Source organism: Erinaceus europaeus, chromosome X (assembly GCF_950295315.1).
Source record: "Erinaceus europaeus chromosome X, mEriEur2.1, whole genome shotgun sequence".
Taxonomy (NCBI): domain Eukaryota; kingdom Metazoa; phylum Chordata; class Mammalia; order Eulipotyphla; family Erinaceidae; genus Erinaceus; species Erinaceus europaeus.
The window spans coordinates 118,600,954-118,617,401 of NC_080185.1; the positions used below are offsets into that span (position 1 = coordinate 118,600,954).

A 16,448-nucleotide genomic window follows, 5' to 3' on the forward strand; every position below is an offset into this window, starting at 1 on the left:
TCCAAGTCAGGTATCCAGACAGCACTGAGTCCTACCCAGGACCAGGTATACCCAGGTCTAAATGAATATAAAATCTACTTCCTCTGAAGTTTGTCTGGTGTGGATGGTGGGATCTCACATATATGTAGAGAACAGCTAAATTGCATCACTAATTATAATGGCAATAAAGGAAGGGTAGTGTTTGGTTTTAAAATGAATGAATGAATAAAAGGAGCCAGTATGGCCTAAAACAAGGATCAGCAAAGCTTTTCTGTAAAGGGCCTGTAAATATTTCCAGCTTTGGGACCCCACAACCTCTGTTGTTGCTACTTCAGCCTGGTAGCAGGATGGCCGCCTTAGATAGTTGGTGAGCACAGGAGCCTGGCTGTCCCCCAGATAGTCTGTTTTTGCCCAAACGTGGCAAACTAGATGTGGTCCAAGGGCCACAGTCTATTGACACCAGGAGCAGTCTTTCCTTCCACTGGGACATTTGGCAGTATCTGGAGGCAACTCTGGTTGTCTGGTTGGGGTGAAAAAGCTGAGCTCGCCGCTGAGCCTCCTGCAGAACACAGGGCAGCCCTATAGCCTAGAATGAGCTGCTCAAACCCTTGCCTAGAGAAACTTGAGAAACCTTGGTGAAAAGGGTGGAGCTCTCATTGGGTCTTGGAGGACTTGCTGGGTTTAGATAAGCAAGAGGGAGCAAAGGATGCCATTTGGGGACAAGAAGAGCAGGAGCAGTCACAGAAGCAGGTACAGACTGTGTGTACGTGTGCATGTGCATGTGTGTAGTAGGTAGGGAAGCGGGGTCCTTGGGGAAGGGGTTGCAGAACAAAGTAGGCTTGGGGTGAAAGGTGAGCATGGGAGACTGTAGAGGAGAAAGCCAGCATGTGAATGTACAGAGGGCAGAGGGCAGACAGTGGAGATGTAGCCACCCAGGGAAATTTGAGCACACTCTTCACTAGGGAATACGCACTCATTTCAGACTGACGCAGGGCATGAATTCATCAAAGCAGGGTTTGAGAATGAGCCACTTGGCTTTGGGATTGGAGTGAAGAAAGGTTGGATTAATAAAGGCTGGAATGTGAGGAGCACTGAAGGCAAAGTCCTGGGGTTCTGCTAAGGCAGGGAAGACTCACTTTTCATGTTTTGAAAATGTTTATCTGTAGAGATGAAAAAATAAACACTGAGATTTTGGCACTGATTCTGTTCTAGTCAGATCACACTCTCAATAACACACGTAGCATTGCAAAAACAGTTAACCTAGTGTTTGGGCTTATAAATGAGAATATGGATTGTTATAGAAGTTTGGTATGTATGTATCAAGTTCTTTGTGGACTGAGTGTTCTGAGGTGATTCATATTCACCAGTTCTAAAATGCCAAGTAAAGTCTAGTGTTCTGTGCCTCAGTTTTGACTTTGGCTCCCACTACTTGCTGAACAATTCCTTCCCAAGAGGTAATGCTAGAAATGGATATTGAATGGTCTCAAATGGTTTGGTTGGCATCAACTAGCCATAACCCATTTGTTAAACTTTACTTATCCCATCACAGGATTCAATATAAGTTCAAAGGGATTATTAGCTAAATAGAGGGCCAGTGCTTTATTTGATTTTAAGGTAAATGAATTATTTTGTTCTCTATAAATCAAGAAAAGTAATGACTTTTCGGAACAAGAAAATGGAGAGCATTTTTGCTTCCATTGGGGTATTTGCTTCCACAAGTTTGCACAGAGGTTGCATGAACTGAAGCCAAGGAAGAGTGCCACCTGAGTATGGAAAGCTATGAAACTGGTAGCCTTCAAGGTTACTCATGTTTCATTATGCCTGCCATGACATAAAGGCATCCTTTTTCATAGCACTTTGTCTTTGCCCCTTCCTTCTACTCTGATTGCTCTCTCTTTTTGTCCACAGGATTATGGAATGTGGGAACGTGGTGATAAGACAAATCAGGGCATTCCTGAATTGAATGCAAGCTCCGTAGGAATGGCCAAGGTGATGGTCTTGTCTTATTTACTCTTTCTTCTGTGTGTTTTTACAGCTTTGGATTGCTTTTCGCAATTGGGATCACAATTTTTTTTAGCAGTTGGGATCTAATCTGATTAGATTTAAAAAAAAAAAAAAAAAGCTAGAGCACTAGGGAGTGCAGTGGATTAAGCACAGGTGGCACTAAGGGCAAGGACCGGCGTAAGGATCCCAATTCGAGCCCCTGGCTCCCCACCTGCCGGGGGAGGGGGGGTTGCTTCACAGGCGGTGAAGCAGGTCTGCAGGTGTCTGTCTTTCTCTCCCCCTCTCTGTCTTCCCCTTCTCTCTCTATTTCTCAATGTCCTAGCCAACAACAACGACATCAGTAACAACAACAATAAAAAACAATGGCAACAAAAAGGAAATAAATAAATATTAAAATTAATTAATTAATTATTTAAAAAACTAGAGCACGGCTCAACTCTGGCTTATGATGGTACTGGGGATTGAATATGGGAGCTCAGAGTCCCAGGCTTGAAAGCATAACCATTATGCTTTCTCTTCAACCAACTGAAATTTTAGGCTAAGAATGAAATCTGTATGTGCCTTAAAATCTGTGTATTCCTTCCACTGCCCACTGTTCTCATCAGTGTGTTCAAACTCTTAAGAAGCTGGGCGTATGCTATCCAGTCTTTTTTAATCAATCATAAATAGGACTGAAGAATATGACCACTTTGTAGGACAGGGCTCCCAAGTTCAAAAGTCTGTAGGGCCAGACAAATAACAAACAAATGGCATCAGTCATATTGAAAATATCAGGGGTATAGGACACTGGGAACTTTCTCTAAAGAAATCACAACTAAGATTCATTCAAAAAACTTCCCTGGGTTCGAGCCCTGAGCTCCCCACCTGCAGGGGAGTCATTTCACTGGTGGTGAAGCAGGTCTGCAGGTATCTATCTTTCTCTCCCCCTCTCTGTCTTGCCCTCCTCTCTCCATTTCTCTCTGTCTATCCAACAATGATGACATCAATAACAACAATAATAACTACAACAATAAAACAACAAGGGCAACAGAAGGGAATAAATAAATAAATATTTTTTTAAAAAACTCCTTGGGCCAAACAAAATCCATGATTGAGCTGGAGTCCATCTACTGGCCATCAGTTTAGCTCTCTTGTCTAGGCATTCAGCATGTCTTCCTCCTTGTCCTTCTGCTCTTGTCCTTCTGCTCATGACTCTAGAGCTAATTTTTTAAATGCAACAATATATATACATTGTTAAGGTCAACTGACAGAAGGCATATTTCTTAGATGAAAATAATTAGCTTCTTAAGTGCCAGATATACTACCGTTAGAAGCACCTGAGATGTTCATCGCCAAGGGTAAAAGGAAAGCTGAAAAACTGACAATGAACTTAATATCCTTCCTCCACAGGCACACAAAACATTATGAACCTATGATTATTTCCCTTATCACTAGAATACTAATTTCACTTGGGCAAATGTTTTTCTGTTTTCTTTTGTTCCTTCAATGAGCAGCAACATACAGGAAAGCTCTAATCCACTGAAAACCAGGACAGGGCATGACTAGAGGATTCTTTAGCTGGACAATCTTAAAGATGTGCTTCATCCTCTCTGGGAGAACGTGTGCTAGACTGCTTACTGAGAAAGGGGTGCCACATAGGGGAGTGTCTGTTCCCTAGAAAGAGAAAGTGAGTCGTACCTGTGTTCACAGGCAGCACTTGAAGCCATTGATGAGCTGGATCTTTTTGGAGTCCATGGAGGACGCAAGTCAGTGATTCATGTTCTGCCCGATGAGGTCCAGCACTGCCAGGTAATACTTGGCCTTCCTCTTCACAGAATGGGGAAGAAAACTCCTAGAGCGCCAGACCCAGCGCCAGACCCAGTCTATAGTTCCTCATCTTCCCAGTGGGTGGCTGGTACTTGGCTTCTTTGGGCTGCAGCTTCCCCATCCACAAAATGGGCAATCTATAGTCTCTCCCTTACATGTGCTAGAGGCCCAGTAAACCCAGCAGGAGGCGTGGAAGGAAGGGAGACCAGCCATTCTCATTATCTGTGCTCTTCTGGGCCCTTCCATTCCTCTGGAGAGCAGGAGTCAGTGACTGGGTAGGAAGGGATGTTCAACAGGGGCCCTGTTGGTTGGACAAATCTCTACTCAAGATAGGCAAACTTGAATGTCTATTCCCTTGGGACTGTGGTCATGGTTTCTTGATATAGTATTTATTCATGCACCCCAGGTTAATGTCATCTCTTTGTTTTTCACTCAGTCTATCCTGTTCTCCATGCTCCCAAGAGCATCAACATCTAAAGAGATCGATGCTGGACTTCTATCCATCATTTCTTTCCCGGCTTTTGCAGTGGAAGATGTGAATATTGTGAATGTGACCAAAAATGAAATTATCTCCAAGCTCCAGGTAAGTATTGGTCAACCTGGCACCAGTCTGTCTTGTGTTCAATGTCACTTTCACAGGATGGCATGGAGCTGCCCAGCCATGTCTCACTTTCTCTAAGTGGGTTAGAATGAGGTGTCCACAGCCGAGGCTAAAGTGACTTGTCTCACATCCTAAGTGGTATAACTTGAACTTCTGAACCCCGTTTCTTATCATTGTGCCTCTAAGTCTGAGCTTACCCCTGAGCCAGAACTCTCAACCCTTTAGACAGCACCAGCAGACTCCTTTGAGAATTTCTTCAAAGTTCTAAAGTCCCTACCTGAAAAAAAAAAAGTCCACATATTCTAATACCCTCAAACTTTACACACAGGGGATTGGAGATCTCAAAGTGAAATAACCCTGTTCTGAGGTAAAATGCACACTAAAGCAGTTGACTCTAGTCAACTGAAGTTAGCTATAAAATCATTAGTATTCCATTTCTTAAACAAAATCTGAATACTGATGATACCATTTAGATTGGGGGGGGGAGAGAAAGGCCAAAAAGTGCTTTTAACTCTGGAAAACAAAGGAGTTGAAAAGTCTCCAACTGGCAGGGCTAGAAAGCGTAATGGTTATGTAAACCGACTCTCAGGCTTGAGGCTACAAGGTCCCAGGTTCAATTCCTCACATCACCAAGAGTCAGAGTTGAGTAGAGAAGGAGAAGGAGAAGAAGAGTTTCCAACTGTATTCCTAACAGACTAACAAAGTTGGCTTCTCCGTCAGGTTTCTTGGGAGAAGTAGGAACCTCTGCAGATCTGAACATGGCAGGAAGACTATGCAGAAAATGAAAGTATTGACTGAGGGGCAGGTTCCAAGCTGGTACTTCCAGAACATTCTGGAACTGGCTACTAGGGGCGTGTCTGCCTCTTCAGGCAGCCAGCAGTGAAACAGCCCCCAGACACCCAAGTAACTGGGAAATGGACACCCAGAACTGCACTAAAGAGGTTATGGATGCATTGAGAGAGCCAGACTGGAGTCTGTAGTAGGGAAACCAGCAGTGACGACCCCAAAGCACACAAAGCCCCCGTCTCGCTGTGCTGCCCTAACCTTGCAGGATGCAGAGTCCTTTGCCTTCGGAGGTTTAGTTGCAAGGCATTTGGGGACTGCCCTTTCAGCTTTCCAGTCTTTCAAGTGGGAATAGTCCATTTAAGTATCCACCTTGGAGGCATCTCCAAGCTATAAGAGTCCCTTTGCATCTTGTCGTGACACAGCCAGCCAGAATGAAGGAACAGCCATTGACCAAACTCCCAGTCATGCTGCACATTGTCCTAAGATGGCAAGGGGAAGCGCTGGCATTGCTTTCCAAACACTGATTAAACCTGAACTTCACAATGACTGCTACTTAAAGACTTTTTTGTACTGATAGCATAAAGTACATGCTAAAAGATTCATGGGGAGTGGTGGGGAGGGGTGACTTTAATCAAAATCAAAAAGCAAAGAAGCCCTTCAGATTTCATCAAACACACTTCTTTGTCTTTACCTTCCAGGGTCGTTATGGATGTTGCCGCTTCCTTCGAGACGGATATAAAACTCCGAGAGAGGTTGTATTTACATAATGTTTCTCCTGATTTATTAATTGCTTCGTATCTCAGCTGCCACTATGTTCTTCTCCCTCTATTGGTTGTCATTACATGTTGTTATATTGGAAAGGGAAGTCTTAATTCTGGAATCGGCAAGCCTGGAGTTAATTAAGCAGTAAAATAGTAAAAGCATCCACAGATACAGTAAACTGGTGGTTTAAAACCAGCTTGTGGGGCTGAGGCATTAGCATAATGGTTATCCAAAAATATTTTCATGCCTGATGCTCTGAAGTCCCAGGTTCAAGCCAGAACTGAGCATTATTCTGGTAAAATAAAATTAGAAATCAGCATGTGGATAAGGACAGTTCGGCAGCTCACACATTTACAGACCTTTTCCTGGGGTTTCTCTGCCACAGTGACTGGTAGGGACCCTGCTTTTGCTCAAACAATCTGTCAGACACTGCGATAGGCAAATTGTGGTTTATTTGTTAACGGTATAGAAGACTAATAAATAACAAGGGCAACAAAAGGGAATAAATAAATAAATAATTTTTTTAAAAAAGACTAATAGAATAAGCTTCCCAAGGGTTTGTGTATGTTTCTGATTTACTTTTCTGAAATTTCACCATGGAAAACTGCTAGAAATAGCATCTCATTATAGTACAGCCCTTATTATCCCAGCCTCACAATTGTATTGAATCAGATAAGTAAGAGATTTCCCAGTGAGGGATAGTGGTATTATGCATATAATCTGACATCACCTCTTAGAAGTTCTGCCCTATTGGATTCCAGGACCCAAACCGATTGCATTATGATCCTGCTGAACTCAAGCTGTTTGAGAATATTGAATGTGAATGGCCTGTGTTCTGGACATACTTCATAATTGACGGGGTTTTCAACAACGACACCGTTCAGGTGAGAAAATGCAAGGCATCCTGTCAATAGTCTGTGTTTTTCCTCCCCCTCCCACGCTGGTTATTATCAACACATAAGATTTGGTAGGAAGTAAGGGCACCATTCGGATTCTCTGTTGGCACTTAACCCAAAACTCAGTGAATTAAGGTAACAACTGTTTTGTTTATTTGCTCATGATCCTACAACTTGGCCAAGGCTCAGTAGTGAGAGACCTGGCTGTGTTTGCTTCTCCACTGGCAAGGGGACTACTCAAAGGCTTGACTGCAGGGAGGTGCGACCATCGAGGGCCACTATAAAGCAGTCTATCGCAGGTAGACTGTTGTTGCTGCTGTTCTTTTCAGAGCAGCCTGTAGTTTTGCTGTTTCTAGCTCTAGTTTTAGGGTGCTCTCTACTCATGTCTTATTTAATACCACAGTCTCCTAACTGGTCTCCCAGTTCCCTGCTGTTTCCATTCTCCAACTGCTAGAATGATCTTATTAAAAGGCAAATTAGATTATGCCACTGCCTTGCTATAAAGCTCTGCATGGCTTCCTAATTGCTTTCAGGATGAAGAACAAACTCTTCATGTGTTTTGTTGTGTCCCACAAGGTCTGGTTCTCGTTTTCACCACTGTAGCTTCGTATCTTACCATTTCCTTCCTTTCTTGAGTACAGTCCTTTGAACAGACCATGCCTCCTTTTCCATCTCCTCTAATGCCCAACACAGGCCAGAGAGATGGTTCAGTAAGTAGGTCAAATGCCCAGGACACTCTTGGGTCTCACAGATGTCCTTCCCTGCTTTGCTTGAGCCACTGCAAGTGTCTCTTCTTTCAGAAAACCTCTGACCCTCGAAGCTGGGTCAGGTGTCCCTGTCATCAGCCCCACAGCACTAGTTCCAGACCGGGGCACACTGTTTTGAAATTCTCACTTAGCAGCCAGAGAACCCTGCTGGTGGTAGTCTATCCACGTCATTGATCTGGTCCCCAGGCCAGGCGCACAGAAGAGCTCAGGAAATACTGGTTGGTCCGTGTAGTGTTTGGTGTTTAGCACCAGTGTCTTTAACATTTGCTGCCACACCTTGTACTGAGCCCTGAGCATATTCTGCTGGGCAGAACAAATCTGTCCTACTGAAGCTTATGTGACTGGCTGACAAGTTCAAATGCTTCGCTTTTTAAAACCTGTTTGGATCATAGGTTCTGGGGTATAGTTCAGCTCTACCTGAAGTAGTTCGGCTTTTGAAAGAGGCAGTAAGTTTGAAATGTTAATGCACTCGTTTTTTTTTACTCCTTCTCTTATGCTTCCATGACTATATTAGCTCTTTATGTTTTCTGTCTTTGTACCTCAGAACTGGGAGATCTCAAGAAAATTGGGTGTGAATTTCAGTTGTGAACAGGCTTGACTATTAATCTGAAATAAGCAAAGAAGCTAAGGAGATAAAAGACTGTATAATCACAGTGCCTCAGTTTCTAGGTCTCACAGAGCCCTCTGTTCTCCGCCTAGGCTGTCTTCCACTTGCTGCCCACTGACACTTACAAGATGATTCTCTGTCCCCAGACATGCTTTGCCATCCCCACATTTCAGAAGAAAAGCAGATGGGATCTGGAAGGGGTTTGACTGGGTTCTCCAAAGATGAAAATGTGTTTGTTAACTATCTGAATGACAGGTCAAGGGTCCCCCTCCCTTTTCCCTTTTAACAAAAAGGCTTCTATCACTGCCCTTTTAATTTAATGGAAGTGTTTGCATCATCAGCTTTCTTTGTGTGCAACATCCTAAGAATCAGGTACATGGATCATAGTGGCTGTACTTCCTTTTCCTCATCTCAGATCCCTTTAGCAGATTTTTCTTAAAAATTAGCAGATTTCACTAAATGGTTAAATGAAGGCCTTTGGGTTAGAAAACTCCCAACAGGTGGAAATGAACCATGCTGCTTAAGATTTGGCCTCCAGGGAGTCGGGCGGTAGCGCAGTGGGTTAAGTGCACATGGCGCAAAGCACAAGGACTGGCAAAAGGATCCCGGTTCGAGCCCCCAGCTCCCCACCTGCAAGGGAGTCGCTTCACAAGCAGTGAAGCAGGTCTGCAGGTGTCTATCTTTCTCTCCCCCTCTCTGTCTTCCCCCTCCTCTCTCCATTTTCTCTCTGTTCTATCCAACAACGATGACATCAGTAACAATAAGAACTATAACAGTAAAACAACAAGGGCAACAAAAGAGAATATATAAATAAATAAATAAAAAGATTTGGCCTCTATTCCCAGGAGCTTCTGATCTAGTCAGTGAGAGAAAATGTACATCAGACATCAGGCTCCCCCTAAAGTTTGCAGTGAGCGGGAGTTGTGCAGTCTTCTACCAGGAGGGCTGTGTGCATTTCTTGGCCGTGTGCCCGACGTCTAATCTCTGTGTTACCGGGAGAGCTATTTTTCTACGTTTCTCTGCCATCGCAGCATTACTAACCCCAAGGTGGGGTTGTTTTCCAGGTCCAAGAATACCGAGAGGCCCTGGAGGGAATATTAATCAGAAGCACGAATGGAATCAACCTGGTGCCAGAACTCTATGCCATCCCGCCTCACAAGGTAACTTGTGCTGCCCTTCTGGAGGGAAGTGTGTGGGTACTTGAACTTTTTGTTTTATACCCCACCCCACCCTCCAAGCTACCGCATTCATTTTTCCCAAGAGAAGTGGTTTCTAAAGCCTGAGTAGTTGTTCCGGTCTATCCCAGAAGCTCTGGTTTGGGAACTAGGCTTGATGAGGGGTGCCCTCAGTAGGTGTTTGTAGAGGACCTTCCAAGAGTGTCTGCCCCTCCCCAAAGCCTAAACTGGATGAGCCCTAAAAAACGCAAAACACGGCACAAAGCACAAGGACCAGATTAAGATCCTGGTTTGAGGCCCCGGCTCCCCACCTGCAGAGGAGTCACTTCATAGGCGGTGAAACAAAATTCGTAATGGGAGGTCATTTGAAACCTAAAAACAGAGCAAAGGAAACGAAGTAACTTCAGGGGTATTTTACCTGCAGTGTAATGAGAAGAACCATCCATCTGTGTTTCACTAAAAGGCACATTTCCCTGACAGTGGTAAATGCTAGATGTTGTGCTTTTCTTTAAGGAACCCCCACTGATCACATGCTGCAAAACATTACTCTACAACTTTCTCTTTCCTGAACTTCACACTGACCTTTGGCTATCCGACACACTGCAAAATATCCAGGAGTCTGTAGAGAGAAGATATATTTCTCTGTAATCTTACTATCCAAAAATAACCACTGTGCCATCCATGCTGTTACCCTGTTTCATTACAAGTGATGGTTAATTCTGTCCACTTTACATGTTTAAGGCTTTTTTCCTTTTTTTTTTTTTTTCTATCTTAGTCACCAAGGCTTCACGCCTGTGTGATTCCACTGCTCCTAGTAGACTTTTTTTCTAGACAGAGGGTGAGAGAAAGAGGGAGAGACAGAGAAAGAAGGCAAGACTCCTCACCCCATGAAGTGCCCCTTTGCACAGTGCTCCTGTGTGGCGTCCGGGGCTCAGACCCAGATGCTTGGGCATGTGAGAGCACGGTAAAGTCGGTGCGCTACTAATGGAGCTAGTTCTCTGCCCCCAAGATTTTCTTAACATTAAAAAAGCAATCACACCCCGCCTGCAGAGGGAAAGCTTCACGAGTGGTGAAGCAGGGCTGCAGGCATCTCTCTGTCTCCCTCTCTCTCCCTCTCAGTTTCTGTCTCTAATAATAAATAAACTTTTTTAAAAAAATCACACACCCATGTATGTATGTACCACTAGGGTCGTTGCTGGGACTCAGTGCCTATATGACTAATCCACCACTCCCGGTGGTCAGCTGGTAACAGTTTTGTTTTTTTTTTCATATGATAGGACAGAGAGAAACTGAGAGGGAAGGGGGAGATAGAGAGGAAGAGAGAGGGGGCCAGGCAGTGGCACACCTGGTTAAGCACACACATTACAATGCGCGAGGACCTGGGTTCAAGCCCCTGATCCCCACCTGCAGGGGAGAAGCTTCATGAATGGTGAAGTAGGGCTGCAGGTGTCTCTCTGTCTCTCTCTCTAGCTATCTGTCTATCTCCCCCTCTCGTCTCAGTTTCTGTCTTAAATAAGTTTGTTTTTAAAAAGAGAGGGAAAGAGAGACAGACAGCTATAGACTGGCTTCACTACTCGTGAAGCTGTCCCTCAGCGGGGGAGTGGGAGCCTGCACCCAGGTCTTTGCGCATGACAATGTGTGCACTAATCAGGTGTGCCACCACCCGGCCCCAGGTTTCTGAACATTTGCTACTGTAAAATGTAAAATGCTCCCTAATCAATGAATACTATTACTGGTTAATCCACAAGCAGAGGACTCCCTGTGGGTGTGGTTTTCTCCTTTGGAAAAGGATAAATATTTCCTATTTCCTTTGATTGGCTTGTATTTTATAGAGAAAAAAAAAGTAGTTACTTAACCCCCCCCCCCGAAATAAAAATGTAATAACTATTTAAGAAAAAAACCTAGAGGTCAGCATAGACTTTACAGCAGAGAAAGTAGCAGACTAACGCCAACATGTAGCCAGTGCAATACATCAGAAAGAGCAGTAGCTCATTTCAATGAGTCAGAAGTCCTATGTGGGTTCAGCCTTTTTGAGGCTCTGGTAGAAAATCTAGTAGTACCCTTGCTTTTCCTCAATAAATAGTGCCACCTTCTGGCACTAAAGCGGTGTCTGAACCCTTGGAGGAACGAGACAGAAGCTTAGCATCCAGTATTGCGCTGTCCACTGCCAGCTGTTGTGATCCTCTGTATGCAGGACACACTGGGAAACTTTTTGCTGCCCAGAGCTGTGCACCAAGAAGGCAGGCCAGGACCCCGGAGCCATCCCTGTGTTTGTGGAAAGAGCTCTGGCCTGGAGCCAGGCCTAGATCCTATTGCTACCTCTTGCTTTTAGTGGACGTGACTCCTCCTTGCAGAGATCTTAGCTTCCTGGGCCCCCGGCTCTCAGCTCTCACTCAGAAACAGCCTGGCACATCTTTATAAAGCCTCAGTATTCTCCCTATGTACTGTGATGGCGGCCTTTCCCCACCCTGACACACTGACTTTGGCTTTTCTCTCCTTGCAGGTAGACGAAGAGTATAAGAATCCTCACACAGTGGACAGAGTTCCTCTGGGGAAGCTGCCCCATCTGTGGGGTCAGTCCCTGTACATCCTTGGCTCACTGCTGGCAGAGGTAGGTGCCTAAGCGCTGTGGGCCAAAGCCGCCATATTTGAGAGATGGCACCCAGAGAAGCACAGGGGAGGGCCTCATTGCCCTCAGTGGTTGTGAATGTCTTGTACATCTTTATGACTTTAAAGTCCTTGGCTGGGCTCTGAGGCTTGATACCTGGGACCCACTTCAGGGTAGGCTGCAGGCCACATGCTTTGGCACTCTCCATCACTTGTCTGCAGTGGGACCTGGCAGTGTGAACGGGCAGCAGGAGGCCAGAAGCTGGGATCAGCATGTGTGCAAGATAGAGGGGCTGAAAAACTACTCAGTCTGCTTCCGCCATTCCTGGCACAGTCCTGAGCCAGCACTGGAAGCAGGGGCATGCTCAGTCACGTGTTGTCTCCTCAGCCCACCACAGCCCCACATAGGCTGAAGGCCTGCTGCTTCTCACTCATTCTGTCTCACAAAAGGTTCAAGTCTTTTTAAATGTAGATGCTTTCTGGGTCTGCAAAATAGCTCACTTAGTGCGCTGCTTTGTCATGTGTGTGACCCAGATTCAAGCCTAGCCCCCACCACATTGAAGGAAGCTTCAGTGCTGTGGTGTGTCTGTCTGTCTGTCTGTCTCTATATTTGTTTATCTATTCAAAAAAAAGATAAGATAATAAATGTAGATGCTTTCACGCCAGCTCAAGAACAAGTCCCTGCCAGTTCCAGGTGTGAGTGGCTTTATCAGATGGGATCATCTTTTTTTTGGGGGGGTAGGAGGGTCCTATCCAACTGAACTCTCTGGGAGGTGACCTTGGAGAGAGCAGTGGAGAAAGCACCCAAGCAGGAGGGCCTGGAGCTTCAGTCTTTTACCCTGGTCTAGTCCGGTGTATTATGTCCAGCTCTAGAAATTGGGGACTGAGCAGTGTGTCAGAATAGCACTGGGGTTCCCGGTGTATAAAGAGAGTCTGAAAGTGAAGATGGCCCTTGGGAGTTATAGTTGCCCACAGGGCAGGTGTTTCATAGTTTCATAGTCTCCCCCAACTTCATGGTCATGCATTATCTCAGGGTGGAGGATGCGCCTTGCACCTCTGCCTTTCGATGCACATTTTATCTCCCTTGAAAAGCCAGCCCTTCCTCTGACTAGCCAGCCTTGTAAACTCAAGCCAGCCTTATAACTTCTCCACAACTCTTGAATTCTTTTTTTTTTTTTTTAGATTTATTTATTTAAAATACTGAATGGCTTAGGTCCCCAAATGATTTGTTTTCAGACTTCGGTTTAAGGTGAAGTTTGATCAGTGTTGCACAGCGCTAATGTTCTTCGGTTTAAGGTGAAGTTTGATCAGTGTTGCACAGCGCTAATGTTCTTCAGTTTAAGGTGAAGTTTGATCAGTGTTGCACAGCGCTAATGTTCTTCGGTTTAAGGTGAAGTTTTGATCAGTGTTGCACAGCGCTAATGTTCTTCTTGTCCTAGGGATTCCTCGCCACTGGTGAAATTGACCCCTTAAATAGGAGATTTTCCACTTCCGTCAAACCTGATGTCGTAGTGCAAGGTCAGTGATCGTGTATACTATTCACACTTAACTTTATAAAAACCAATATTATTTTGGATGCAGTTTGTTCCCTGATCTCTTTTTAAATTTTTTAAGTGTGTATGTATGTATGTATGACATTTTAAGTTCTTGAAATACTTTCAGTAACTCAGTAGTTCTCAAAGGCAACAATAGTCTTTCTAACCACAGTCTCTTTTTCTTTTTCTTTAATTTCATCATCATCATTTACCAGAGCACTGCTCAGCTGTGGCTTATGGTGCTGCAGAGGATTGAACCTAAGGCTGAGGCCTTAGGTTAGGCATGAAAGTCTTTTTGCACAACCATTATGCTATCTCCCTAGCCCTGCAGTTACTTTCTGCAAAGCAGTTATTTCCCTGAGCCTCACCCTTTTTAACTGGGCCACAAGTGATTCACTGAGCAAGTCTTGGATGCAAACTCGGAGTCCAAGGAGAGACAGCGTGGCCTTCCATTCCTCCCTCAGGGATATGACCTCTTTCCAGGGCTGCAGAGACATCTATACTTGCCTCCCCTCCACTCCCACAGCAAGTCTTGCAGAGCCTGAGACAGAAGCAGGTATTCTCTTTGCAATAGGCAGAGCCCAAGCCCAGTGTCTTGCCTGGCAAGCATGTGACTTGCAACTCTCTCTCTCCTTTCCCTCCTAGGGAGGACACCTGGGGAGGGGACTCTGTCACATGCCACATGCCTCATAGGCAATTTATATACCACCTGATTTCATAGCATGCTATGTAGGCACCTGACTTCCTCCAAATTACACTGTATTTCTCAAGGACAACACCCTGAGTCTCATTCTTGTAGCTTCTCTATCGATTAAAACACATGTGCTTAATATGATCAAAGTAATTATTGAACAAATGTGACCCTCTTTGTGGTCACAGACTTGCTTTTTTGCATCTGCTGGCTGGCTGTTCCTCAGTCATTACTATGCACCAGACAGGCTTCCCATGAGACACACACGAAGCAGTCACAATACTCTGACCTGTACAGATTGTATCATTTTTTTAAAAAATATTTTATTTATTTATTAATGAGAAAGATAGGAGGAGGAGAGAGAGAAAAAAAAAAACAGACATAACTCTGGTACATTTGCTGCCAGGGATTGAACTCAGAACCTCATGCTTGAGAGTCCAGTGCTTTATCCACTGCCCCACCTCCCGGACCACTAGATTGTATCTTTTTCTTTATTTTTAACTGTGTGAGAGTAAGAGAGAGCAAGACCAGAACACGGCTTCACCATTTTATGCAGTGCTAGGGATTGAACCCAGGGCCTCTGCATGCATGGCACCTACTCTACCACTGAGCCACCTCCATGGCCACTGAGCACTACAAAGATCATAATTATGATTATAATTGGTATCCCCATTCTACACATGGTTTAAAAGTTAGCCTACTCAAGGACCCCAAGGACCCAGCACTAACAGGCAGAGGTATGAACTCAGACAGACTGCACTAGCCTGACTCCATAGTCTCCTGTCCTTAAGCAGAACACAAGCTGATATCACAAAACACCTCCTGAATCCACAAGCCACTTTCCAACAGCAGGCTGGAATGGGGTGGCAGGTCCTGAGCAATATATATATTTAGTGTAATAGAAAAGAACAGAGTAGAAAATCTCAAAGGGACTGACCTGGCAGAAGGGGAAGCTCAGCTTCAGAAACTTCTCCAGACACAGCTGTCTCTGATCATGAGGCTCAGGTCCCAGTACAAGGAGTCATCTGGAAGAGTCACTTCCTCAGAGCGTGGCCACTGCACACTCCGGGCTTCACAGATCTCTGTGTGATGTCAGGCATGTCAGAAGAGACAGGTGTTACGGTGTTAGGAGAAACCACAAGCCCAATACTGCCCAACTGGTACTCCCATTTACTGGGAGGCTGGGGGGGGGTCACAGTGGTCCAGCTATATAAGCAAGGCCTCTCTCAGGGCCTACTTGTGAAGCTTGAATGTAAATAGGAGGAGGTGGCCTTCAAGTCTCTGGCGCTTATATGTGTAGTATGCTCAGGTGCCTCCAGCCTGTGGGTACGTTGGTGGGGCCCATAATTCTTCCCCTGGCTTGAGAATGACCCAAAGTCTCCTCAAGCTCCCAGCAGACTCTCTGCAGCTGGAAATAACACTTCTGTGGCCATTACTCTGAACTTCTGCCCTTTATTGCAGAGTTGTCCCTTCTCATAAAGACCAGCTATACTGGTGTGTCAGATTTGGAGACCTGAGCACATACTGGGACCTTACATCCCAGGCAATCTGAACTCTCTGCCCGACAGAGAGCCAGATGCCCAGCCTCACCCACTGGAGATGGGGCCCTGGCTGGACCATTGAGGGCACAGGGTCAGCTCTGAGGTGCCTCTTCTCTGCCATTGGGTGGGGGGGAGCCTGTGCTGTGGTCCTGGGCAGGACAGGTGGCCCCACAAACATCCAATAGAGTGTTACACAGAGCAGCCCTGCTAATACATGCCACCATGACACTCTTCTTTGCTGTGCTCTAGGAGCGGCATACAGGTTACTACTGACATCTTTCTTTTTCTTTTTTCTCTTTCTTTCTTTCTTTCTTTCTTTCTTTTTTCTTTTCTTTTCTTTCTTTTTTTTTTTTGTGTGTGTGTGAAAGGAACACAGGACAGATACAGAAAATTGCAGGCTCAGAGGGAGACAAGACATTATTTGAGCCTGAGGTCCCAGAGCCCTAAAGTCCCAAGTTTGATCTGGCACCACTGTATACCAGAGTTGAGTGGTGCTCTTGTCTCAGTCTCTCTCTCTCTCTCTCTCTCTCTCTCTCTCTCACACACACACACGCACACGCACATGAATTAATAATGTTCAAAAGCAGTTCTTTGAGATGGGTTTATTTGGCTCAAGACTTGTTGAAGACCATTTCTAGAACTCTCTATTAGACTCTCCTGAACACTAAAAGTATTTGCTAAGTATGTGTCA

At 45.1% G+C, this 16,448-nt stretch overlaps 1 protein-coding gene across 3 annotated transcripts in view; it reads left to right on the forward strand.

Annotated features, from left to right (window-relative positions):
• PHKA2 (phosphorylase kinase regulatory subunit alpha 2) overlaps positions 1-16,448 on the forward strand; it is a 61,466-nt gene that overhangs the window by 19,733 nt on the left and 25,285 nt on the right. For 2 of the 3 annotated variants that reach the window (XM_016195147.2, XM_016195151.2), the window contains exons 7-14: positions 1,888-1,968; positions 3,673-3,771; positions 4,226-4,372; positions 5,875-5,928; positions 6,700-6,822; positions 9,273-9,368; positions 11,887-11,994; positions 13,430-13,508. In XM_016195147.2, the coding sequence (XP_016050633.1) occupies positions 1,888-1,968; positions 3,673-3,771; positions 4,226-4,372; positions 5,875-5,928; positions 6,700-6,822; positions 9,273-9,368; positions 11,887-11,994; positions 13,430-13,508 (787 nt within the window). The remainder of the gene's footprint in view (positions 1-1,887; positions 1,969-3,672; positions 3,772-4,225; positions 4,373-5,874; positions 5,929-6,699; positions 6,823-9,272; positions 9,369-11,886; positions 11,995-13,429; positions 13,509-16,448) is intronic. The other variant, XM_060182941.1, reaches the window with a different exon arrangement.